Here is a 27379-nt window from a genome sequence, read left to right on the forward strand (position 1 = left end):
GCCGACCCCTGGAGAGTGTTGTTCACTTGGCTGGCTGTTGTGAAGGGGTTTCTCTTCACCATGGAAATGATTCTGCGATCATCCACCACTGTTGTCTTCCGTGGATGTTCAGGTCTTTTTGCGTTGCTGAGTTCACCAGTGCTTGCTTTCTTTCTCAGGATGTACCAAACTGTACATTTTGCCACTCGTAATATTGTAGCAATTTCTCAGATGGGTTTTTTTCTGTTTTTGCAGCTTAAGGATGGCTTCTTTCACCTGCATGGAGAGCTCCTTTGACCGCATATACATGCAAGCACCACACCTCAAATCAACTCCAGGCCTTTTATCTGCTTAATTGATAATGACATAACGACGGACTTGCCCACACCTGACTATGAAATAGCCTTTGAGTCAATTGTCCAATTACTTTTGAGCCCCTGAAATAAAGGGATTGTGTTAAAAAAATGCTTTAGTTGCCTCAGATTTTTATGCAATCTTTTTGTTCAACTCACTGAATTAAAGCTGAAAGTCTGCACTTCAACTGCATCTGAGTTGTTTCATTTAAAATTCATTGTGGTAATGTACAGAACCAAAATTAGAAAAAAGTTGTCTCTGTCCTAATATTTATGGACCTAACTGTAAAAGCAATAAATATAAATATAAAAGCAAGGTGGTATTTACTGAAGTGCAATAATACCAACAGAAGAAAGTATTCCAGAAAATAAATTGGATGGCAAAGTCTGGATATAGTTTTAGAAAAGGCTTACTGAAAAATCAGCAATGTCACGGGTAGATGTGGTCCTTGATGGCTTTTTAATTTAGCACTCGGTGTGATACACAAGTTTACGTTTGCCGACGTTCCACGGAATTGTCACTCTCTCTCTTATTGATTGATGTCTCTTGGTCTCTGATGTCACTTCCTATGTCATTCTGCTTCCCAGTCCCTCAGACAGGCCATTATTTATGCTGAAATTCCACACAGGGACTCCAGGAGATGTCACATTACACACAATCAACTGGCTAGCTGTCCTTCTGATGGATGGCTCTCCTCAAAGGCTTTGGTTTTGTGCACATGCACATTGGTTTCCATTCCCTCTACCATTAAGTTATAAAATTACTGACACAGATGCATTAAAGTTATACATTTCTGATCCAATACAAGGAAAATGTATAAGAGAGGAGACTCTTAATGTAAATCACCCTGTAGTGAAGTTGCTTGGAGAGTCCTGTAAATTTCTTTGTACAGTAGTTAAGTTGCCCTAGAGTTCGTCTTGGTTCAACTGAGCAAAATGAATAATATAAGCAGTCTGTAGTTTCAAAACATGACAGTTTCATACTTCAGGATAACACTAAAGAGTTTCTTTCCTAATGTAGTCACTCTGGTTAAACACAGTCAGTCTCTGATTCACGTCTGTGTTTTCCTGATCTCAAAATGATTTTTACTATATACAGTAAAGGCTTGCTGATATATTAATGGGCATAAATGCAATTCCTGCATCATTAAATTGTTTATTAATGTGTTTTTGCGCACATCTTATTATTTTCCAAGACTATATATAATGTTGGGATGGTGTCATGTATTGTATATTGTGCTGTCAACTGACTTGATTGATTAACTTTTCTTGTGTGACACCAAGAAAAATTCTTAGCAACTACGTTGCCTGGCAATAAAGTTTAATTCAATTTATTACAATAGTTAGTCAGATGACTAAGTCTTAAAAAATTTAAAACAAAATCCATATTTAAGGCTTGATTGTATTATTTTAGATTACAGAATAGTTGTGACCTTACTGATTTTTTCATCCTTTTTAAATCAACATGGCATTAATGCAGCAAAGTGGAATGCTGTTCACAACTTGTTCTTAATTGCCAAAGTGTAAATAGAGAAAATTGTTCAAAAAAAGGGCTAAAGTAAAAAAAAAATGTTTTCATGGTGTTAAAAATCAATAGCCAACTGCTATGCCCCTTCAATGTTTTCTTTTTTACCCAGCTGGCACTACGCCTTGAGCTAGGGTTGGCTGAACTGAACAGCCTGTTTGTCCGCTGTACTCACAGTCCCAATGAACTGCTGTATGATGTCGGTTAAGCCTTTACTTGTCTACAAACGCAGAGTGCAGCTTCTTGGTTCAATCCTTGATGACTTTAACCTGTTGTAGGCGTCAAAAGTTTACCCATCCTTTTTGGCTATAAGGTGCTCTAATGGATAGATAGTTCACACAGTAGAAAAGATCACTGGGGACCCTCTGTTCTGAATTGCAGATGTCTTTATAATATGTTGCATCTGCAAAGGCGACAGTATTGTGAAGGATCACCTGGCAGAAGGAACTGTGGCATCTGCCACATTCTGCCAGGTTCTGCAACAGCTTCTGCCCCTTGGCGCTCCAGACTCTGAACTCTGTGCTGCCTCCTGCCCTCACATCTCCTCCTAGTACAGTACATTTGTTACACTTGTTACTACTGTAGTTTTTTTTTTAATAGTTGTTATCATTTATTTATTTACTGCTATACATTTCAAATGATTACAATCTATTTACTTACCTCCATTATTTATTTATTTATAGTGTATTATAGTTCTTTACCTGTCTCGCACTTGTCCTGTGTTTATGTCAGAGTCAGTTATAGGATTTTTGCTGCCCTGGGCGAAGTTGCAGATGATGCCCGCCACCCTCATTTCTTTGAGAGGAACCATCACCGTCATACCTGTACATTGAGACCTGGAGATCGAACTGGGTACAGAGAAGTATTTAGGACCAGTGTTGAGTTATAGCAACGTCTGTTTAATACTGTAAAATACTCTCTTGGAGGGTTGCAATTTCAAAAACTAATTTGGAATCTTACTGCATTAGTAGTCTTTATTTATTGCTTTTTGACATTTCTCCAAAGAAAAATTTAATAAATCTTTCATCCCCAAGTAATTACTAAAATTGGGCTGTGGATTCTATAGTTCCCTAATTAACCCACCAAATAAATGTGTGCCTTTTGAGGATGGTGACAGTCTAGATATAAGGTTTTTTTTTTCTTAACTAAGACATCACTGCAGCATATACATATCCTTTAAATTAACAAAATTAATGTAAATATTACAATAATAGCAACATTGAGTGAAACTGAAAATATAATGATTATCTTTAAATAGGCATCTTTTCCCACAATTCCTCTAACCGTATGTTCCTGTATGCAAATAACGCATTCTACCTATCCAATCAATGCATGAGCTTTTCCAGTAAGAGATGGACTGCACACAACTGCTTCAGCGTGCCCCGAGTGATATTCAGAAATGGTGATAAGCAACAGAGGACGATATTTGCTAAGTCTTAATGCAAGTTTTAATGACAATCATCGTTTGAGTTAAATCAGCTTTTAGCAATTCACTCAAGAGCTACAGTCCTGTTGCCATTTTGATTGACACATGTCTGTGTCTTCTGTGCTACAATCTGAGGATTATTATTTTCATTGGTATCATCATCATTGTTGTTGTTGTTTGTGTTATTGTTGGACTGTGTAGGTCGTCAGACGTAAAGACCGAACGCCATTAGTATGCAAATATAATATAAAAACAATATAATAGGACGTTTACTTTGAGTCTGAGTGTGTGCAGGTCTGTATTGTTTAAAAAAATGTTGTGTCACCCAGGGCCGTTTCTGGGCAAGAGATTGTGCTGTGCAAAGTGCAGACAGACAGTGCGGCGCTGCTGAGACGCACAATATAAACGTCTCTTTGTGCTCAGGTCCTCTAGGGCTGCAGTAGTATGCCCTGGCCACTAGAGGGTGCCCTAGCCCCTTGCCCAGACAGCCTATACCCACAAACGGCCCTGCTGTCTGTATATACGATGCACTGCAGTCTTAGGAGACGTTATTAATGCAACTGTAGGCTGCAGTACTGTGTATGAATGGTACAAAGTCACTTGGCTTGACATGAAATTGCTGCTTTTGTTGACACATAGGCTAAAATAAAGATATCAATAGCTTTTTAGTTTTTAATAAAATCTAACAATATTATAGTTACAGCAAACTGATCTGAACTGATTAAAATATAAAAACTTAATGCTTTGGTTGCACATCCTACTTTGAGTGTTCAACACACGTTTATCGACTCGAGACATCTAGATTTAAAATTTCATCCCACTCTTTTTTGCAGACGTTCAGTCAAGATGAGAGGGGATATCCCAGTCAGTTTAGAGATTTTCCTTGGGTTTAAGAATGGCACTCATTTATTCCCTGGGTGAGGTGGCTGTATGCAAACGTTTTCCACCTTTAACAAGACGCTATACTCAAACTGATTTAAGTGAAACACAAATCACGCTGAGTTTTCACCAGATATCCACATTCTTGAACCATGAATCCTATGTGGTGTCACTTACTGTTTCAGCTGTCTGACCTCTTTAGGTTACAATCATTAAAGATTTGCAGTGCTTTGACTGCATTAAGTAGGTTGACTTTTGCATTTATAACAGTGTGCAGATCACAGTCCAGATTCCAAAGTTAAGGTTGACTTTACCCGACTTCAACTGAAGTGATTCTGATTAGCTGTAAATAAAACTGACTCTGGTACAGAGACCACCATGGTGTCCAAGGAGCTAACTAAATATCTACAATTATTTGTTATAAAGTATAGATTGGGCAAAATAGAAAAGAATTTGGACAGCACTGCATGCAGTATGTCATGGAACACTGGTAACCATCATTATGTCATGGAGAAATATTCCACCAGCAGAACTTACTGTAGCAAAGATCAGGGTAACCCTTCAGTATTGATGACTCAAGAACAAAGGGAGGCTGCCCACCAGGGAAGCTGCCCACATGCCAACCTTAACGAAACTACAGGAATGTATGACATGAACTGGCTACTCTGTTTATATTTCAGCTATTTTATATATTTTCTTACATTGACTTGTGTTTTAACACACAAACATAACCTTTTATGTGTGCATGTTGCACAAGCTAGTCTAATGACTCAGCAGTTAGGGAATTCAAAATCACAGACGCAATCAAAGAAACAGAGATTGAGTTGACAGCAGCATATCAAAACATAACCCAAAAGATAATCCAAAATTAAAATCAACGGGGTGAAAGAATTGTAAGGGAAAAAAAACAGGAAAGACATGAGAAGAGATACCAAAACAGAGCTTGAGATGAAGTGTCAACCATTGGAGAATCATCCTCTGTTAAACTGGAATTGACATCAGAATATAGAAGTAGTCTGGACAATAGAAATCTCCAAATGTCACGTCCAAGGGTTGTAAAGAAATGCAGAATGAATCTGCTTGAATCACATAGCATGCATTGTCTTTAATTGCTCTCATTTCTGTGATTCAGGTTCTCCATTGATCCACGCTCAGACCCAGAGCGTTTCTTCATCATTGGCCCTCAGGATGGAATAATCAGCACCACCACCCCTCTGGACCGGGAAGCTGCACTCTGGCATAATATCACCGTGGTGGCAACAGAAGTGGGTATGCCCTGCTTTTCTAATAGAGTGTATCAAGCTATGAAGTCAGCATTGCCTTTTTATACAGCGCAGCACAAAGAGGGGATGGCAATTCTTGCCTTGGTGATCTGCCATGCCATCAGGTCTTCATTCCAACCACTCTCTTTATTAGATGCCAATCTGTACTGTTAACAGAACATACTGAAAAACTACTGATGGCACTTGTGAGTCATTTGTTTTGGCAGCTGGGTAGAAAAATAGAAATTCTCTGAAAGGTAACAAGGAATGGAATGAAAACTGAACAAAGAAAGTGTAAAGGCTGGTAAAAGTCAGGTTTAAGTGTACTACATGTTATGACAGCAATAAGTATATTTCTGATTTCATGAAGGCATAGAGCAGTGTTTCCCAAACTCGGTCCTGGGGACCCCTTGTGGCTGCAGGCTTTTGTTCCAACCAGCTTCTGTTTTTAATTGAACTCCTGGGCTAATTAAGTGAACTGATATTTCCCAAGTTCTGTGTTTTGGGAACAATACAGAAATTAGAAAACTAAGTTTGCTAAAAAAATAATATTAAAATGTACCAAGCAGTTATATAGGAATAATGTTTTTTTTCTTTTTAACAGTGTTTTCATCTTGATTTTCATTCTACTTTTCAAGGTGTTCTAATTGTTTAATTAATCCATTATTTACTAATTAGTGGGTCTGACGCTAAAGTAGTTACAACCTTTGATTATTAAGTGCTGTTTGCCTGGGTGTCTGATCTGCTTGTTTTAAATTGTCATTATTAAGATACAACGAAGGGGGAAAAACTGCACAGAGAAAGGGCAAAGTATAATGAAATCAACAAAAGAGAGTTAAGCATTTAAATCTCTAGCAAAAGCAGAAATATTTATAAATGTCTTATAAATGTAAAATCATACTGCTATGCTTTTCTGAATGTTGAATAAAAGAAAAAATAATACCAACTAATTAAATGATCTCAGTGTTATCAGGTGTTGTCACTGACTAGGAATCTGGTTGGAACAAAAACCTGCAGCCAACAGGGGGTCCCTAGGACCGAGTTTGGGAAACACTGGCATAGAGCTTCTTGCATTATTTATTTGAGATCACAGACTGCTGGAACAAGCCATAAAAATGAAAAATACATTCAGTTACCAGCAACTGACTTCACTTTAAGAAACTGGCGAGAAAGAAAACCAGCAATCACAGCAACTGGTTGACCTAGGATGATTAGAAATGTGATTAGAATGATGAGTTATGTTCTTCTTACACTGTATAGTGCCATAGGCTGAAAAGATGAGGGTGAATTTTAGGATCCCTGAGAGATTCCAAAGGATTGTAGGTGGTCAGGGTCCCGACTCCCAACAGGGAATGTACTGGAATTATTTCAACAGCAGATTTACCTGCTGACGTTCTCAAAAAATGTGAACACACTGGTGGCCAGCAGGTGGCAGCATTTTTCACAAAGAAAATGCTGAAAGGCTCCAACATAATAAATAAGCCTGTGATGCTATTTATTATAGTAGAAAAAAGAACAAGGGGAACCATTGGCTGACCATTAGAGATTGACTGACATGGGTTCGCTTCCAGAAGTGAAAGACAGGACGGTGTACAACAGGGGAGAGCCTAGCTAATGGTCTAATCAGGCAGTTTTAATTTTTTTCCAGATATTTCTTGGTCACCAAAAATGTTCTAAATATCTTTTCAAGGGGTTTGGGTGCCAAGATATCTAATGATTTTGTTAATTTTTTGTTTGAAAGAATTTTTAATGATGCTTCAATGAAATGCGTTCTCCCATGGTGCCAAGCTGTTTATCTTATGAATGCCAGCCTTTTAGAAATTTCCTGTTGACGGCTGCGAGGTGAGGTCAAGCAGAAGTGTGTGGAGTATGACATCATTGGGTCAAACGCGGAAAGGCCAGCACTTTCTGGGTGTGCAGGTCTGTAGATCCAACAAAGAAAAGACGTCTTGTTGTTCTAGTGATTGTTTTCATCTGATTTTTAGGAAATGAATTGTTTTGTTAATTGACTGTGACTTTTGTCTAACATTTTGGTGCTGATTTCCTAAGATTCTTTTGGTGTCCGAATCTTCTTTGAATTCTGAATTTTGCATGTTCTCCCCGTGTCTGCGCGGGTTTCTTCCGGGTGCTCCGGTTTCCTCCCACAGTCCAAAGACATGCAGGTTAGGTGCATTGGCGATTCTAAATTGTCCCTGGTGTGTGCTTGGTGTGTCCTGTGGTGGGCTGGCACCCTGCCCAGGGTTTGTTTCCTGCCTTGTGCTCTGTGGTGGCTGGAATTGGCTCCAGCAGACCCCCAAGACCCTGTAGTTAGGATATAGCTTGTTGCATAATCGATGGATGGATGTTTTATGCTCCAAGCTTATTTATTAGATTATTGTCTTCCCATTACAGACCTTATTTTTTCCCCATCAGACTCGTAAAAAACACAGTGAGGCAAGTATGTGCTTTTATATTTTGCAAATTTACAATAGTAGCATTACCTAATGCACTGTTTTTATATGTGTTACACAAAAACAGGCCATTTACTAGATATATTTCAGTATTAGTTATCAAAGACAACAGAAGTGTTTGTCCTGCTTCAAAATTGACTGCGACTAAGTTCAAGGTTTAAGGTTTTGATTTTACACAAGAAAACTGGACATTTGCTTTCTTAGATGCATTCAATAACAGACAGAAAATGAAGTAAAGAAGGCAAGACAGGTGTAAACTTATGCAGAATTCTAAAATACTTACATCATTTGGAAACAAATTTGTTACTAACTACTTGTAGCAGTTTGATAACAGGTTTTTGCATAAATGGTTATATGATGCATATGAAAAACTTTGTATAATCTCCAATATTCCTTATTAAATAGATGGATGGCACTGGAAAGACAGGAATTTCTGCACTGGTTTGTGTTTGTCTTTAAAGCGACTGTCCTCCCCGATTTACTGAAGTTGAGCTCTGTGTGTAATGGCTGTCTGTTATTAGCAGGGATGATTTCCAGGTTTTTTTAACATTGCCCTCTGATACGCACTTAGCAAATCAGCTACGTCAACCCCAGTATTGTTAGCTCATCTTCTGTAATTACTGGAGATTTTTTTTTTAACCTTTATTTTTCAGACTGATAAATCAGACAATAAAACAGAAGGTCTCAAGAAACTGGCTCACACTCAAACGTTGGATAGCAGGAGGTCCTTATCAACTTTAAAAAGTCGGAATTTAAGGAGAAGGAATAAGGGGTTGTTGCATTTAGAGTGTGTGTTTTGAAACAGAAGTTTTCATACCCGGCCAGAAGGCTTGGGAGAATGGACTCACCAGAAGCAGGTCATTCCCCCACATGGCAGGTTGCAGCGTTCCTCTGGGCTAAGCCGAATTAAGACACCCATAGGGTTGCTTGGTAAATGGAGTCTGGAAATGCAACCCTATTGGGGTGTTTGGGAGCCACCAGAGGGCGCTGTCGTGGGAGGACTTCCCTGGTTTCCACACAACCCAGAAGTGCACCAGATGACTGGGACAAGAGCCCAGAAGCAATTCATGGGTCAGGGTAAAAAGAAATCCGGCTGCCTCATTTGGATGGTGTCAGAGTCGGGAGGCAGTGGGCTCTTGAGGTGGAAGGAGGATTGTGCTTGGTGCTTTACTTTGTTGTTATTCCTGTGAAGAAGGCATTGGCAGTAAATAAATGCTTGTATTTCAGTTGGAAGTCTGTCTGGGTATTATTGTGTCTGAGGTTTGGGGCTCTCTGTCCCCCCTTGTGGTCATTTTGTTTTGTTGTTGTTGATTTCAGCTTATACAATTTCTCGTATTAGGAATTTGTTAGTTTTCACATACTTCTTGGGGTTAGAGCTCAGGGTCAGCCATTGTACAGCACCCCTGGAGCAATTGAAGGTTAAGGGCTTTGCTCAAATATAATCTCTTTTGGCAGTGACGGGGATTCGAACCAGAAACCATCGGGATACCAGAGCAGATCCTTAGCCTCAGAGCCACCACTCCGCCCTTATGGTTTCTTCTATTAATGTTCCAATTAAGATTGTTATCTAGACCAGTTCCTAAGTATTTATATTTAGTTACTATTTTTACCTTCTCCCTTTTGAACAATGATGGGTGAACATGCAGATTTCTCCCTCTTAAAAGTCAAATATTGTTTCTTTGATCTTTTTGATATTCAGAGTAACATAGTTGTTAATAGTCCACTTGGTTTAGATAATGGCTTTCATCCTCTCCAGATATGTGTCATGTCAGCATGGTGTCATCATCATACTTGATAATGGAACAGTGGTCACTGTTCTGTCTCAGGTCACTTGTGTAAAGTGTAAATAGTAATGGAGACAGTGTGCAGCCTTCAGGGACATCTTTGTCTGAGAAAATGACTTCTGAAAAAGTTCCTTGCACTTTGACTATCCATGAACAATTGAAAAGAAAGTCCAGGATTCATAATGTTACAAATGAGCAGGCATTCATGCTGTTCAATTTCTCAGTCAGTATGTGAGGTCGATCAGATCTGTGATGTAAAGGTGTCCGCAAAGCACTTCAACCTCTGAGGTTCTTTTTATATTGGTGGACAAGTTAATACAGCAAATGCCTAAACTGCTAGCCTTGATTCGCACGTACATCCTGCAAAATGTATCTACTGAACATTCACTCAGCACAAATAAGCTCAAAGACAAACAAGAATATCCCAACACTGGCCGAGGCTAACAACCTCAACTTCGACACCTTAGCAGGAGCTTGAAGCCATTCTACTCCACGTTGTCCCTGCTGGGAATCGCTTATGTGTCCATCTGTCTTCAGATTGCTGAAATGGCTACACTTCAGAACACCCAAGCAAAAGCCAGGAACCGCTACTCCTGTCGAGTTTTTGTATCCCCCATGGCTACCTTTGAAAAAGCTACACAAACTTAGCAGAAGCCAAGAGCTCATCGCTACCCCTGACAGTAGGTAACCTGAATGGATACAGTTTGTCTCATTAACAATCATCAGTCATTACCAAATGTCAGTAAACAGCAGGACAACTTCAGCAAAGCTCAAAATATAGATAGATATAGATATAGATAGCTCAAAATTATTTCAGTCATGACTTTTTTTTTGTTTGTTTGATGGAGAAACGAGGTGCAAATGTTAGACATGAAAACATACAACCTGAAATCGGGGACACGCAGCACGCTTTGTGTCAGCTGGCGTTAGCTTTGGTTGTTGCCGTCTTTGTTCTCTTCAACCGAGTGTGATGCTTGGCAGCGGAGGGGCGGTCTGTACAACAACAACATTTATTAATATAGCACATTTTCATACAAATGATGTAGCTCAACGTGCTTTGCATAATGAAGAAAGAGAAAAAAGACAAAATAAATAAGAAAATAGAATTAGGGCACAGTAACTAACATAGAATAAAAGTAAGGTCCGATGGCCAGGCAGAACAGAAAAAACAAAAAAAAACTCCAGATGGCTGAAGAAAAAAATAAAATCTGCAGGGGTCCCGAGGTCACGAGACCACCCAGCCCCCTCTAGGCATTCTACCTAACATACATGACCTCAGTCAGTCCTCATGGTATTCAGGGTTCACATGGAAGAACTTGATGATGACGGTTATGTGGACTTCTGCCCTTTAATCCAGCAATGTAAGGACATCACGGTGCTTTGATCAGGTGGTCGTGATGCAGATCGCCACCCCAGAAAACTGGAAAAAGAACAGCAGAAAAAGTAGGGGTTAGTATGGATTTGGAGCTACCTTGAATAATAATGATAATTAATTGAATATACAGAATATCAGAGTTACACTAAATTGAAGTTATGAGAAAGCCATGTTAAAATAAGGAGTTTTTAGCTGTGTTTTAAAGTGCCCCGCTGTATTAGCCTGGTGAATTCCTATTGGCAAGCTATTCCAGATTTTAGGTTGTGACAGATAGGGGGCGCTATTGCTCCCTTGAACCCTCGGACAAGACATCAGACACCAGATAAAAGTCCAAAAGTAGACTATTTTTATTCTGCTCAGTGCACAAAGCACCTTCTCCTCCACAATACTCATTAAATTACACCAAGACACAATAATAATAAAATCCTCCACTCCCAGACGTGTCGCCACCCTTCCACCGAGCTCAGCTCGATGCTCTGGTGTTTTGTAGTCTCTTTTATAGTCCTTGACCTGGAAGTGTTTCGCTCTCTCTGTCCATGTGACTAGGAACACTTCCAGGTCAGATACAAAGTCCTTTTTCTTCACCCCGGAAGCATGTCATTCCCCTTGTCCATGTGACTCGGACGTACTTCCAGGGAGTAAGGCAAATAAATGTCGTTCCTCCCTGCAGCGTCATCTAGTGGCCCCCACGGTATCCAGCAGGGCTGTGGATAAAAACTCCATTGTCCAGAATTCCCTGCTGGTCTTCGGGGCACCTCCATGCTGCAGGGAGAGCTCCACCTGGCGGCCTGGGGGTATTGGCCAGGAGGAATGGCCAGCCATATTCCACAAGGTGCATAACAGCAGAAGGCCACCTCACCACTGCAGGGAGCAAAGTCTGACCAAGTGTTCTTCTCAGTTATTTCTTCTCACACCCCCCTCTCTCTCTCCTCATAATGCTACTTTTTAAAAATCCTTTGAATTGATAGAGTCATTCTTGCTGCCATATGCAAGATATTGCATTAATCAAAAAACAACTGGTATGTTCCCATGGTCTGGTCGATTGATAATCAAGGTATTTATTTTAAACATTTTAAAGTTCCAAGCCTCCATTTCACATATCCGTACAAGCAGACACACACGGGTCACTTTATCAAACCTTAAACTTATACATCTTTCTAATAAATAATGACACTCTTTTAACAAGTTTTGCCTTTTTTCCCAGAATTCCTGTTTATGTCTGCTTTGCATATACCCCCAAATTGTATCTACTTCCAAATTCAGCATTCTTGGAAAGCTACCTCATGAATATTAATGAGCTCATTTGTACCTGCCTGCAATTTCAGTTACAGAACATTTTGATTACAGAATGTCAGCTTTACATAAGCCCTGAGCCCACACTTTAAGAGCCATTAGCTGAATAATTCTAAAATAAAAGACACAAATAAATATTACGAGTTGTATTTAGCATACTGTTAAATCCTGGTCATTTTTTAACAGCATTATACATATCATGAACATCCGATGTAGAATAAGCAGCAGAGCATCTTCCACACTTCTGTTAGCCCAGTAAGGAAACTGCTGTTTATCTTCAAAGGACTTTATTCGTGTCATTAAGATATTCTTCACCAAGTGTTCAGAGCATTTTATTGGAATTTTAGTTTTATAAGTCTTGGTTTTGCCAGCTGATGCCACATGTGCTTCCTAACTCAAGACTTTATTTGATTCTCCCTGCATTGGCCTTTGAACATTGTCTCTGCGCCCTCATCTCCTCAGCCTGAGGCAAACTCAAGTTATTTCACACCACTGTTCCAGCTTCAGGCTCTTGTTTTCATTGCAGCCAATAAAAAAAATCTGAAGAAATAAGCAAAAAAAGTGTGAAATATTTGAAATATGGCTAACTAAATGACTTTTGACTATAATACTGGAGCAGAAGAAAATCTGTGTCCAGCAAAGTAAAGAAAATGAGAGAAAAAAAAGAAAACAAATGACAAAGTTCACGGTAAGCAGCAATAAAAAGTGCATACAAAATGCGTTCATACAGATCTGCCGGAATCTTTGCATAATGTAATTTGTTAATAAAAGAAGGCTATGTGAATTTTAATTTAGTGGGTAAAATACTCAACTGCATTCAGGCTACAGGGCTTTAATGCAAACAAAAATGCTCTTGAAGGAAAATGAAGCTATTTAGGGCCAGATGCATGTGCAAGGAGGAGAAGAGCAGGAGTTGAATTATTAATTATTATTATTATTATTATTAATTATGGAGTATGAGGGTGTTGTACTGTGTTAGCCATTATGAAAGTAGTGACAAGTCAATCAAAATGACACCTTTTATTGGCTAACTAAAAAGATTACAATATGCAAGCTTTCAAGGAAAGAAGGGGCCTGACTTACCTCGAAAGCTTGTATATTGTAATCTTTTTAGTTAGCCAATAAAAGGTGTCATTTTGCTTGACTTCTCACTAAGAAAATGATTGTTAGTGTCAAAATTATGAATTAGTAAACTAAACTACCAAAGAATGAACTTAAAGCAAACCTGTCAACAAATATTTTGAAATAGTATTACCACTTTCTAGGGTTACAGATTTTATTTCTTTTTTGAATAAGTTAAAGCACAAGGAAGCCAGTGTGTTTATATACTAGTGGCTTCTCAAAATGCCCGTGGCTGGTCATCAGAAGAAGTAATTTCCGCAACACAATTCATAGTAGTCGCTTGGGGCCAGATGTGATTGTCAATCAAGAACACACATATGTGGACAACCTGCTAAAAGGTTTGTAACCACTAGGGGGTGCCACTGAGCCCCAAACCACAGACACCACAATACCCAACACAATTCCAGGTTCAAATAGACTATTTTTATTTGACAAAGTGCCTTCTGCATACTGTTAACATTCACAATTCTTCCTTCTTCCTCCAACAGAGCGTTGCCCACTGCCTCTTGACTATGACTTAATTTAAGTGAGACAGCACACTCTCCTTTTAAAGTTGACCCCAGAAACGCTTCTGGTTTCCTATCCAAATCCACTGAAGTGCTTCCAGGTCATGCAGAAACCAGGGCAGTCATCCCCCAACAGCACCCTCTGGTGGTCCCTAAAGATTCCGACAGGGCTGTGTCTCCAGACTCCAACTCCCATGCCACCCAGTGGTTTCCCGATTGGGTTTAGCTCTGAAAGACACTGCCACCTGCTGTATGGGGGAATGAACTGATCTTGGAGAGCCAGTTTGCCCGATCCTTCCATTATGGCTTCCTGGCCAGATATGAATCCTTCTCTTATCCTGGTCAGAATGTCTGCCCATCCTTCTGGGCACCTACACAGCAAAATCCTGTACTGCAAAGCCTACACCCACAGGGTTTCTTCATCTTCCCCTAGTTCCTCTAGTCCCCAAAGGTGTCAAGGAGACAGCAAAAGAAACTGCACAAAAGGCTTGACCCTGAGAGAAGAAAAAAAGCTAAAGTTGCAGTTATCAATTCAGAAACTCAGTACTACAAGGTAAATAAAGCTAAACGGTTAGTTTGTACATTGTAGTGAGCGCTGTGACAGAGTAGACACACACATACACACACACGCACACGTAGACCACTGCAAGTTATTTGGCTCCATGCGTCCCAGAAGCACCTCTGCTGCTACGATATGTTTCTGTCATTTTGACAATTGTATCACTATATGGCATAACAACAGCAAGTCAAGTTCAGATAAGCATTGTGGTCTATGGATATACTTTGTGATAAAACATCATGGCTATATTTTGGCATGGTATGTTTGCATTTCTAGTGGGACAGTAATGTTAAATTTCTTTAAATATTCATTTAGATTTGCAGTCAATGTTGTGCAACTTCATCTGTGCATCTACTGGTGTTGTTACGCAGATTTGTTGATTCGGGTGTTTTCAGGGCTGAAATCTTCATCTCCTGTGGCTCTTCGTTATCAGCTCTCTTAATGGCAGTCCTTTTCACAGAATGTGACACACCATTTACATATTTTGCAATTCATATTTCCACAAACATAGCTGCCAGTTCTTTCAGCCTTACATCGACTCCTATCCTTTTGTCATAACATTTTGTTGAGCAAGGAAAAGGTGCTATATAAGTAAAATGTATTATTATTATTATTATTATTAGAACTGTGAACAACAGAGAGCACGCAGCACCTGTGACAACATATCATTCGCTTTTACTAGTCCATTGATATTTTGGAATGTCAATGTATAATCTGAGTTTATAGAAAGGTTTTTCCCTTGCCACAGGTTATGATTATTTTTAACCTGTGTGATGTTCTCTCTGCCCATGCGACATACATTTAATAGGGGACTTTTTAGGAGACTTTTCGACTGTACCCTGTTGTAATCAGAAGCTTGCTGTCTATTGGGTCACGTTAGCGAGATCACCATTGCTCTGCAGTTTAAAATCACTTTCATGAGACACTCGATTTATGGCAAGCCAAATTAACATTTAGAGATATCTCAAAATGAATTTCAGATATCTTAAAATGTAATTTACTTTTTAAGATATCTGAAACTCGCTTTGAGATATCTTAAAATAATTTCCTTTACATCTTAAGATATCTGCAATACATTTTGAGATATCTCAAATGCATTTCAAGATTTCTCAAATGAATTTCCAGATATCTTAAATTGACCTTTCATGCATTTGAAGATATCTTAAATGCATTTCAAGATATCTCAAAATCATTTCCTGTAAAACTGCCTATTATTTCAATTGGACTTCTTGTTTATTATAAGATATCCTAAAATGTATTTGAGATACCTTGAAATGAGCAGGAAGTGATGTTGAGATATCTGAGAATGTATTTTAGATATCTTAAATTGTATTGTAAGTATCTGAAAAAGCTATTGAGATATCTTGAAATACTATAACTGAGTGTCCTTTTAAAGATATCTTAAAATGTATTTTAGATATCTTGAAATACAATTTGAGATATCTTGAAATACATTGTCAGATATCTGAAATGGAACAGAGACACATTTTAAGATATCATGAAATTAACTTTAAATATCTAAAAATGTATTTCTGATATCTGAAACAACAATGAATTTCAAGATATCTTAAATGCTTTTTAAGATATCTTAATTATATTTCGAGATATCTGAAAATAACTTCCCACTTATTTTTAAGAAATCTGAAATTCATTTTGAGATATCTGAAATGCATTTTCAGATATCTCAACATAACTTCCTGTGCATTTCAAGGTATCTCAAATACATTTTGAGATATCTTAAAATAGACAGGAAGTCCCAATGAAAGAATAGGACATTTTACAGGATGTGATTTCGAGATATGTCAAAGTGTATTTGAGATATCTTGAAATGTACATGAAGTTATTTTAAGATATCTCGAAATGCATTTCAGATACCTCAAAATGTACAGCATATCATTCAAAGATATCTTGAAATTTATTTGAGATATCATAAAATGCTTTTTAGATATCTTAAAATAGATGCATTTTTAGATATCTGTAATTCAATTTGAGATATCTAAAATGCATTTCCAGATATCTTAAAATTCATGTTGAGATAGTGAGTCCTCTAATTGTACTAACCCAGTTTTAAGCAAAATGTACTCACTGTTGTCTCCAGCCATATATACCATACGTCTGGCCTTGTAAGACTATGCCTGTGGCAATGTGTGCACATGGGTAACGTTTTCATGCATATGAAGTAATAAATTCTCACAAAACACATGTTAAGTGAAAATTAAGACAAAAGTGTTAAAACAATAAAGTTTATTTAGGAAGTGAGTGCTCTAGTACATACCTTGTCTGTTGGTCTATAAAAGGGTGGCCAACTGCGATCCTGGAGAGCCATGGTGGCTACAAGTTCTCATTCTAATATTTTTCTTAATTAGTGACTAGTTTTTTCTACTAAATAACTTAATTGAATTTATTTGCTATTTAAGACTCCGATTCTTTAAATCAGGGCTGAGCAGTATCGGTCCTAGAGGGCTGCAGTGGCGTCAGGTTTTTTGTTCCAACCCAGTTGATTAACTAAAAATCATTTATCGCTGATGAAGCACTTATTGCTCAAGTGACATTTTTCTGCTTCATTTTAGTTGTCTTGCTTATTAAGATTTTGAACTCTTGATTGCTTATTTTAGTCTGTATTAATTGTTTTAACTGCTTCTTATTAGCAATAACTGCAAATGACAAAGGAACCAACAGTTCTACATCTAGCTTGTCTCCATTTCCACCCGTGTGTATTCATCATTCACTATTTGGCTTAGTTACTCAGAAGGAAACTGAAGAAAAAATCAATAACTGAAAATTACTCATCTGTTTTAGGCTTCAAATCACTTGGATGACACGTGTATCAATAGAAAGGAAAAAAAATCTATGATTTAAGAATGAACTGACATGGTAGAGTTAAAACACTAACAAGCCATGAAATTAAATAAGATCTGGTGAGGATTGGCTTCTAATTAAGCAACTGGTTTGGAACAAAAACCTGCAGCCACTGCAGCTCTACATGGTCGGAATTGGCCACCCCTGGTCTATCAGATCTGTACCTCCATCTTTTGATGATAGCCTACTTATAAGCTACTAATCAAATTGTATATTTATCTTCTTCTAAAGCTTTTCCCACTTTCATGTGAGGTTCCTGTATTGGACCAGCCTCCTCTCTTCTTATCTGTTGTTTAATTCTTCGCCTGATACTCCTTTCTCCCTAAAACCCTCTTTCACACAGTCCATCCACTGCCTTGTTGGTTGCTCTTATTATGATCTGCGAGTTTTTTAATGTAATATTTGTTTATTATTTACCTTTTTGATGGGAGTGGTAGTGCAGCTGCCTCGCAGTGAGGAGGCCAGGGTTCGTGTCCCAGGTCCTCCCTGTGTTGAGTTTGCATGTTCTTTCCATGTCTGTGTGGGTGCTCAGGATTCTTCCTACAGTTCAAAAACATCCAGTTTAAGTGAATTGGTGATCCTGAATTGGGCCTAGTGTGTGGCTTGGGTGTATATGTGGACATGTGTGTGTTGGCCCTGTGATGGACTGGTGACCTGTCCAAGGTTTGTTCTTGTCTTGCTCCCTATGCTTGCTGGGACTGGCTCCAGCAGACCCCCACAAACCTGTTCTGGACTAAATGGGTTAGAAAATGACTGGCTGATTTATTTTTTTCAGTGTTTACATGTCACATGACTGCAAAATGCACGGAAAAGTGACAGGCACATAACCTGACCCATGCACATAACCTGTTACATAGGCAACTCAGTGTTTTGTGCTCCCGAGTTGTTGAAATTGTCTGTGTGACATCATGTCAAGCCAGTTATCCACCAGGATAAATATGGTCATGCCAGCAATGTGCGGTACCCCTCAGTGGATAAAAACAAACCTTTGTTCATTGGTTAGTGGCGAATTTAGTGTGAAAATTAGGGAGTTAGGAGGCAATTGGCTATTTTGATTTCTTGACTCTCCTTTTGTTTTTCAATTTAAAGCTCTCAGCTCTCCCTTTTTTGCTTCAGTTTCTCAGTATTTCTCTGTCTTTCTGACTTCTAACTTCTTGCTCGTGCCTTTTGACTGTTCTCTGGCAAAGTGTTCTCAATCTCCCAGCAACCCTTAAACTCACAATAATTCAGTGGGACGTTGGTCCTTATCATTTATCCTCCATCCTGTCACCTTCATATCCATGATTCTTTTCCTCACATTGTTTACCTCTCTTCTCATTACACGCCCATACCACTTTAACCTTTTTTCCTTTATTTTCTTTGAGATTTCCCCAACATTAACTTTAATTCTCTCATTCCTTATCTTATCAAGCTTTATTACACCACGCAGCCACCCTTTCTGCAGTATGTGGTTTCTGTTCATAGCCTTTTTTAACTGCCCGGGTTTCTGATCCATACAATCCATACAATAATGTTGGTCTGACCATAGTTTTATACAATTTACCCTTCACTTCTATACAATACACAAAAAAGACATTAAAATAAGATCTATCTATCTATCTATCTATCTATCTATCTATCTATCTATCTATCTATCTATCTATCTATCTATCTATCTATCTATCTATCTATCTATACATTTTTCCAGTTTTCTCAACCTGGTTGATTCCTATGGTTTATTTCTAGATTTAACTCTTCATCTTCTGTTATTCTTGATCTGAGATATTTTAACTTTGCCACCCTTTTAAGCCTTTCTCCCTGGAGGTTTACTTCTCTATCATGTTCTAGTCCCCTAAATCTTAGATGTTTGGTCTTTTTCCTACTAATCTTAAGGTATTTATCCTTCATAGCTCTTCTCCACTTCTCCAGTCTCCTTTAAACAATAACTTTGAAGTCATCCAACTTCACCTGCAAATCCATCTGTTATTCACACGCTATATGTGTGTATGTTCCTCATACATATCCTTAACTTTTCTTGCATACTTCCTTGGTATTCTGCACTCTCTCATACATCACATTTCTTGCTGTTAAAATCATATACTTCTTCTAAATCTTTAAATACCTTGTTCAGTCCTTTCTGTTTCTCTATATAGTTCTCCATAATATGTCTCAAGACAAAAATGTCATCTGCTGTACCTTTTTTGGCATAAATCAAAACAATTCTTCTCCTGTTGTTGTTTCTTTTCTCAGCCTTTTATCATTTATACTTTACCATATTTTCCTTGCATGTGACATCTGCTATTTATCCTCTGATCCAGCATTTTCTCTTCACAAAAGATCTTTAACATCAGCTTCCATAACATATTTATTCCTTTCTTCCACAGATTCCTCCATGCTTCAGCTGGTATCTCATCTACTTCATTTGGCTTCCCATTATTCAATTTGTTCAATGCCTATTTGACTTCTTCACAACTTATCCCTATTATTACAGTGTGTAATGTAAAGTTGACTGACTCACTCACTTATCAATAAAAATGTTATTTCCTGTTTAGTTAAAAAACAGAAATTTGGTAGGACGGTCCATTGAGGGCAGTCGGTATCTGCTAAGAAAGGACATTTCGATATATACTGTATCAATATTTAAGGGTAACCCCCACCCAATAGAAAGAGTAATTACCCCAAAATCTCAAAAATGCTTTAATTGACTTTAATTAAACTCTAATTAAATTTGGTGATGTTATAGAAAAAATGAAATTAACAAAATTATTTTTTTTATTTGTCGATACATTTTTATTTGTATTAATATTATGGTAACTTACATGCTCTGCACTGCACTGAGTGTGTGCTTTATGCAAATGAAGGAGGCGGCAGAAGTGATTGACAGGCTACAGGAGTAGCACCACCAACCAATAGGGAGAACAGATGACTGAAGACAGGGCAACGCTCTGGACAGGAAAAAAGAGACATGCTCACATTGTGAGATGGAAAAAGAAAATTTGGCGAAGCTCGAGGAAGATGTAAAGCTCAACGGTTAAAAGGCAATATTTTTTGCTGTTAACCAGCAGCACTCTTAGATGCGTACCATCTTTCATCTTGGTTATCCATTCCACTTTGTTGACCTCCAGCCACCAGTCACAGAACTGAGAACTACAAGGGGTGCCGACATCTTTGACTGGAGTTCTGCAAACTCCAGTGGAGACCTCAGCTTGCTCTTAAATTGTACAATACCTCTGCATTGTCCTTAGATAGTGACACTAGAAGTTTGAATGGGGAAGCCACAAAAGTTGTGCTAAGCCACTCAAGGCTACTGCTCCACAGTCCTCGCTGTTCACGTTAACACATTGGTGTAAAATATCAGCACTTATGTATATCCACTTCAAGCACTGCTTTGAATATATTGTACATTCACAACTGTGGACTTTAAAAGAACTGATAAAAAACATGAAAATAAATAATGCACTTGAGTGAACAGCGTAAACAAATGAAAATAATATATTCTCAAATCTCACATTATTTAAACTATTATTAACTACTAGCCAGCCCACGGCGTACCATATGTCGCATAATCAGGCCGATTTTTTAATGATTTTTAAGCACAGGGAGAAAATTAACATTTGTAAAATCAGTAATGTAATAAATCAGCAAGAAAAGCAACATTGTAACAATGCACGGAACGAACCAACACACAATCGTCCATGACTGAAAACTGGCGGACCGCCATCTTGCTTTGTTCTGCCAGACGAAGGGATGTGAGTGCACTGCGCTCAGGCGCGTGTGGAACGGCAGGAGAGGAGAAGGACGTCCACTCAGCTCCCTCCGTCATGCTAGTCTGCTGATTTCTCATTCAGTATGCACTGCTCGCTCATGTGCCCACCTCCAACTCGTCACTGGAGTTGCTGTCGTCTTTACACAGTCCAGATGCATCTGTGACTCACGTAGACGTTTCATTGCTCTGTGCGGTTTTGGCTGCTTTCTATATATGATCCACCAAGACACCCGACCACAGTAGTCGCAAGGTGGGAGGGGGGTGTGCACAAAGGGTAGGGACACAACCAGTGGGAGCGTATGAGTCGCACTTAGTGGGAATTCCATGGTTTGCAGCCCGAATGGGGTTCAACAGCTTACCCACTCCTGTCTGCGCCTGGTAGACACATGCTCAATGTCATGCATAATTATTAATTGAATGCTAAACACTTCTGGAAAGACACAGTTGTCTAAAACGGGTTGGTGTGAGAATACAACAGTAAGTGAATGAAAAGATGGAACTCTGGAGAGAGCAAAATACAACACAATAGTGAAGCCGCGGCATAACAAACACCACATAATTATTTATTGATGGTTGAACACTTCTGAAGAGACACAGTTGTCTAAAAAGGGAGGGTTTGAGGATACAACAGAAAGTGAATGAAAAGATGGAACTCTGGAGAGAGCAACAACCGTGAGTGAAGAAGACGCATGTTTGTCGCGGATGCGAATTGCTGTATGTAGCGTGTAAAACAGTTTGCTATGGTGCACTCAGTCGTGCGTCGTAACTGAAAACTCGTTTTTTAAAGACTGCTTACTTCATTGTGTTTTAACCTCAGTTGTAAAGGATTGTTTTAAGGATCCCATGGTATACCCCTCGGAAACCGTTTTACACGCTGCATGTGGCGATTCACCTCCGCGAGAAACATGCCTCTATGAACAGTCAACGTGGCTCGGAGGTGGCCATAGGTGTCTTACTTGTCGGCGGCTCAGTGAATCCACGCCCCTTCCAGTGTGCTTTCCATGGTTGTCTTGCCTTAGTGAATTATATATATATAGATTACTTAAAAGCCGGGTAGCACAGCTAATTTATGTATAAGAGTACATTTGTAAATATTTTAAATAAGCACCAGAAATTGTTGTTAACTGCCTTATAAACAACACAACTATATTAAGTGGTGGCTCTAAACTGGCACAGAATGATAACATTTGGGTATGTACAGTATGTGAACATCCTCAGCCAAGGAATGCAGCTACACACATTTTAACAAGTTATCCTTTGACGTGTATTCTCATTTGAGACTCCCATCTGACCCCGATAGAGTGAGACTAGGTCCTCTTTGGCCTGGAATTAGCATACTCTCCACATTTTTAAATGGGAACTCTGGTGCATTAGGTTATGTGCTGTAAACTAGATCAATGTGAGTAAAAATGGTTACATGGATAAATGTGGTCTGTAGTGCCTGCCTTACACCCGGTTGGTGCAGACCCCTGCCATCCTGCTCTTCAATAAGCATGTGCAGAACATGAACAGATAGAACTTTACTTCACCTAAGACTCTCATATTACTTTTTGTGTTTTGTTTTTGACTTGCAGACAACCCTGCCCAGTCTTCTCGTATTGTGGTGTCAATAAGAATCATGGATATAAATGACAACCCCCCTGAGTTAGAGTACAACTACCAGACAGCCATCTGTGATACTGATCAGCCAGGGACGGTAGGACTATGTTTATATCGGCAAAAAAAGTCAGATGAATAAGCATTAATTCTTTTTTTCTTTCCCTCATTATATCTTTTTTTGCCTTTCTCTAGTTGGTGCACGTCCTCAAAGCCGTGGATCGTGATGAACGTGGTAATGAAACACAGGTTCACTTTAGCCTTGCTCCAGAATCTAGGGGGGATCAGAACTTTACTGTCACAGATAACAGAGGTGCATTCATCAAGATAAGTTTTAATGATTAGTTGTGCGCATTCATGTGGCTGATGACCATCATCTTTATTTCACAACTTTCTGCATGTATTTATAATCCAGTGGTGTAATTTGTGCTTTGTTCTGTTCAAATGTATAAGCTTTGTACTCTGTATCCGTCTTTCTCATAGCTTCCTTTTCCTTGTGCGTGTGTGTGTTCTGCTTGTAGTATGTGCCTTATTTTAAAGAACACCTCCAATGTCTCTACAGACAACACTGCCAGCGTGTTTCTTCACTCTTCGATATGGAATCGGCCTATCTATGACCTGTTACTAGTCCCTGTACTCGTATGGGACAATGAACACCCTCCACTCTCTAGCACAGGTACGCTGACAGTTTCGGTGTGTCACTGTGGCCAGGGCTGGGATATCCTTCACAGTGACAGGTCCATAGAGAGTCATCCACGGATGTGTCTGCCACAACAAATGCTTTCTTCAGCTGCAGGATTAAGCACAGGGGCCCTGCTTGCCATTCTGGCCTGCATTGCTACACTTTTAGGTAAGTCAGCTGCAGCTTATTTTGAAGTAGTATCGATTATATCAGTTTAACAACAGAATAAATTATTGGGTTGTAACAGGCTGTGTAAACTTGGGGAATTTAGCGATCTGACCAGGCTGTTGTTTAAAGTTCTGAAAGATTCAGATTATTATGATTATATACAATCACTCATCCGTTTTATTGGAATGACAGCATCCATGTCTGAGGTTTAGGAACTCAGGTCAGTACATGGCTGATAGCTTAATTTAAGGCTATGTGACTTTCTTTCTCAGAACAAAGTGGTCCCAGAACAGGAAGTGGCCAACCCAAAGCATATAATAACCTGCTCTGAGATTGTAATGCATGTAATGGAGTCACTGACTAATTTGAATGAGCCTGGAAAAAGACCCGGTTTGATGATGATGTTTTTATAAGCAGTATACTCGTTTGATAATTGCTTGCTCCTAGTCTTTGTAGGGCGGTTCCTACTTGGAAATTTTTAATGACAATGGAGTTGTTGCTTGTGTGAGTGAGAGGGACGGTCCCCTCTTTCTAAACTGCCATCATAACGGGCATGGTTAGACTTGCCTCCAACTCTAATCACATTATGGCCACCACTTTTACCCAGATCTGCCCTCTAAGGGGTCACATGTAGACAGCAAATAAAATGCCAAGGCAGTTTTTTTCTGTGCCAATCAGAAAAAAGTGTTCTGCTTGCAAATCAATAATAAAAGCCCATAATTATTTAGTTTTAATCTAGTTATTTATTATTATTATTATTATTATTACTAGGGGGATTTGCCCTCTGCTCGTGTCGCTGAATAACACTGAGAAAACCTTGAACAGAGAAAACTAACATTGCAGGAGTTCACACTATAGCCTTACGAAACGCTCGCTGTAAACACTTTTTTTAATGAATTTTAAGCACTGGGAAAAAAATGAAAATTTGAAAAATCCTTAATGTATAAAAAAAACTAACCATAAACAACCAAGAAAACTAACATTGCATGCACACACATCTGACCGAGAACAATGCACAGGGAGAGACTGAACACATGCCGAAATCATTGGCGCGTACGAACCGGAAGGGAAACTGGCTTGTTCGTCACCTGAGTGTGTGTGAAACTTTTTGGTCATAACCCGATTTGTATGTGTTCCGAGACGTTCGTAACCCGAGATTCCAATGTACAGTTTTTTTAACCTCCTCTTTGCTCGATCAGCTGCTGGCTTGCTGCTGCTGCGGCTGTGCTGTGTGATCTGCATGTCTTGCAGCGCTTTGAACATTTAAAAACCTGTACAGCAGCTGTCCTTTTGTCTCACTGCCTTGTCTCGCGGGATGTTAAAGTGTCACCGAGAAAATCACGTCTTGTCTCCTTTCAAGCCGTCCAAGATTTTTTTTTTATAATAGAGAGATTTCTTATTTGGCTGATGACTTTACCCGTTTAAAACAGTGTTAAAGATAGAGCTGCCATGAAAGAGGAAAACAGGAAGGCCTAAGCGAAGATTTATGGATGTGGTGAGAGAGGACATGCAGGTGATGGGTGTGACAGAACAAGATACAGAGGACAGAAAGATATGGAAGAAGATGATCCGCTGTGGCAACTGCTAACAGAAACAGCTAAAAGAAGAAGAAGAAGAAGAAGAAGAAGATCTTGTGGTTCAGAAGCCACTATTCATACCTTGAATACTTAAGGGGCTCATGTTGGGAATTGAGAAAAGTGGATGGATGTTATTTATTAAAATTGTGAAGTATTCTTGGTGCATTTCCAATATTCAAAGATCTTGCCTGCTGATGCCGGTAACTTTGAGCACATGTGTAGAAAGAGAGGTTCAGTGCAGTATGGCGTACCATCAGCATTCGAGTTTTCACTGCGCTGTACTGGGAATCAATCTCACCCTCACACTCGTTCAATTAAGACATTGCGTTAATGTTGCAACCGATCTAGAGGAGGACTAAGAAGTAGACAAAAACAGAGAGTACCGGCACTTATTTGCTTCCACTTCAGGCATTGCAAATAGTGCAATAATTATTGCAAAATAATGGAGTTCTTCTGTGAAATAACACAATCATTCTGGCAAACAATACAATACTTTTGTAGAATAACACAATTCTGTTACGAAATGATGCAATATCTTTTTCAGTATTTACCTTGGTGATTAGTATTTAAGCTCTATTTGAAATGGTCCCGTAGTAACTTGCAAAGACAGGTTTTCTTCAGAGAACAAACTGCTGGTACATATAGCTGAAGCAGAAAGTATGACAATGTCATTAGGTATCTGGACGGGGTATTGGGACAGCATAGCTGTTAGTTAAACAAGTGAGTCTGATGGACTGAATCGTCTCCTCTTGTTTGTCAGATTTCTTACATTCTTACGTTCTAAGACGTGAGCTTCCCGTTTTCATTTGAAACTCAGACTCCCTGAATGTGTTCAAGAAGCATTTGAAGGCTCTCTTGTTTGGTAAAATTCTAAGGGATAGCTGTTACGTTTTGTATATCTGGGAACTGTAACTAGTTTATATTTTGTTTTGAGCTTTTCACTTGTGGAAATCAATTTGGTACCCTTGTCCTGTAACATTTGTTCCTAAACAGCCTGTGGACTGATGTTACTCAGTTATGTTGACCTCTTTTGTAAGTCCCTTTGGACACTATGTGAAAACATGTAAATCCACAGTAAATGTACACAATAATGTAATGTACAGATGAATGAGTAAATTTATTGTGGAGATCCATTTCTAAAGTAAGCAAAACTCCTAGAAATTTACATTATGCTTTCCTAAAACACACTAACATACTAATTTCTATATAACAATCCTGAAACATTGCAAGGTTTGTTACTAATTTGATTGTGTAAATAATAATACAATAAAATGGGTGGCAAAGCGGTGCAGTAGGTGTTAATATATCACATCTCACCTGCACTATTTAACCCAGCTTATGTGCTTCCGGGAGAAGGTGGGGTGGAGGTTACGCAAGGGGCTTGTGGGTGTTCGGGGATGAGACGGAGCGAGGAAGCTTCTGAGCGCCTCTAATAAATGTTATCAACAATTAAACATCGTGTTTATTTCAGTTTAACAGTAGGTTACGACATTCCATGGATCCCAATTCAGTCCCCTGTGGTGTGAAGCAAGCGTGTTCTCTTTGTGTTGTGCTTGCACAGGTTTCATCGTGGAACTCTGAGTTCCTCACACAGTCTAAAGACAAGTCGTCTGTCCACTGGTGACACGGAGTCAGCCTAGTATAAATAAATGTGCTTCTGTGCCCTCCGGTCGAGAGGCAGCCCACCCGCAATTATGCATCATAATTTTACTTATTATTGCTGGCTGGCATAGGCTCAGATCTATGTAACCTATACCTGGAAAATACACCTTTAGACAATATACAAAAATATAAATATTTATGTATTTTATTAATATTGTTTTGCAAAAAAGTCCATATTCAAATATGAACCTTTCAATATTTTTACTTAGTAATTTCTAGAATACCAAATAGCATGTTTTACTCTCTGTGCCAGACAGACAATGGCCTACTCCTCCCAGGATTACTATAATGGCTGGAGGCATTCATTCTTACCAGTCTTTTAATTTGATAAACAAACTAATTATTTCAATCCCTCCATTGTTTCCCTGAGCTCAGTTTTTGAGGTTAAATAGCTAGAGAGGTGACTGTATTGCTGTGGGTGATATTAATTGACTCTACTTCAAGATGCTGGAGGCAGAAGAGCAATTATGCTTTCTGCAAACAGTGCAGTTTAGTAAAATGGGGCATCATCTATGCATACTTCATCCTGTGTTCCTCAACAATAATAATAATATTAATAATAACCTGTCCCAAGCTG

The 27379-nt window shown here is 38.9% G+C and overlaps 1 protein-coding gene across 1 annotated transcript in view; it reads left to right on the forward strand.

The window, feature by feature from the left end:
- The window catches only part of LOC120525567 (cadherin-24-like), a 109902-nt gene that overhangs the window by 77013 nt on the left and 5510 nt on the right, over window positions 1-27379 (forward strand). Inside the window, exons 8-11 of the mRNA XM_039747970.1 lie at window positions 5295-5431; window positions 22692-22813; window positions 22909-23026; window positions 23276-23563. Of these exons, the coding sequence (XP_039603904.1) occupies window positions 5295-5431; window positions 22692-22813; window positions 22909-23026; window positions 23276-23563 (665 nt within the window). The remainder of the gene's footprint in view (window positions 1-5294; window positions 5432-22691; window positions 22814-22908; window positions 23027-23275; window positions 23564-27379) is intronic.

This window comes from Polypterus senegalus, chromosome 1 (genome assembly GCF_016835505.1).
Source record: "Polypterus senegalus isolate Bchr_013 chromosome 1, ASM1683550v1, whole genome shotgun sequence".
NCBI classification, from domain to species: domain Eukaryota; kingdom Metazoa; phylum Chordata; class Cladistia; order Polypteriformes; family Polypteridae; genus Polypterus; species Polypterus senegalus.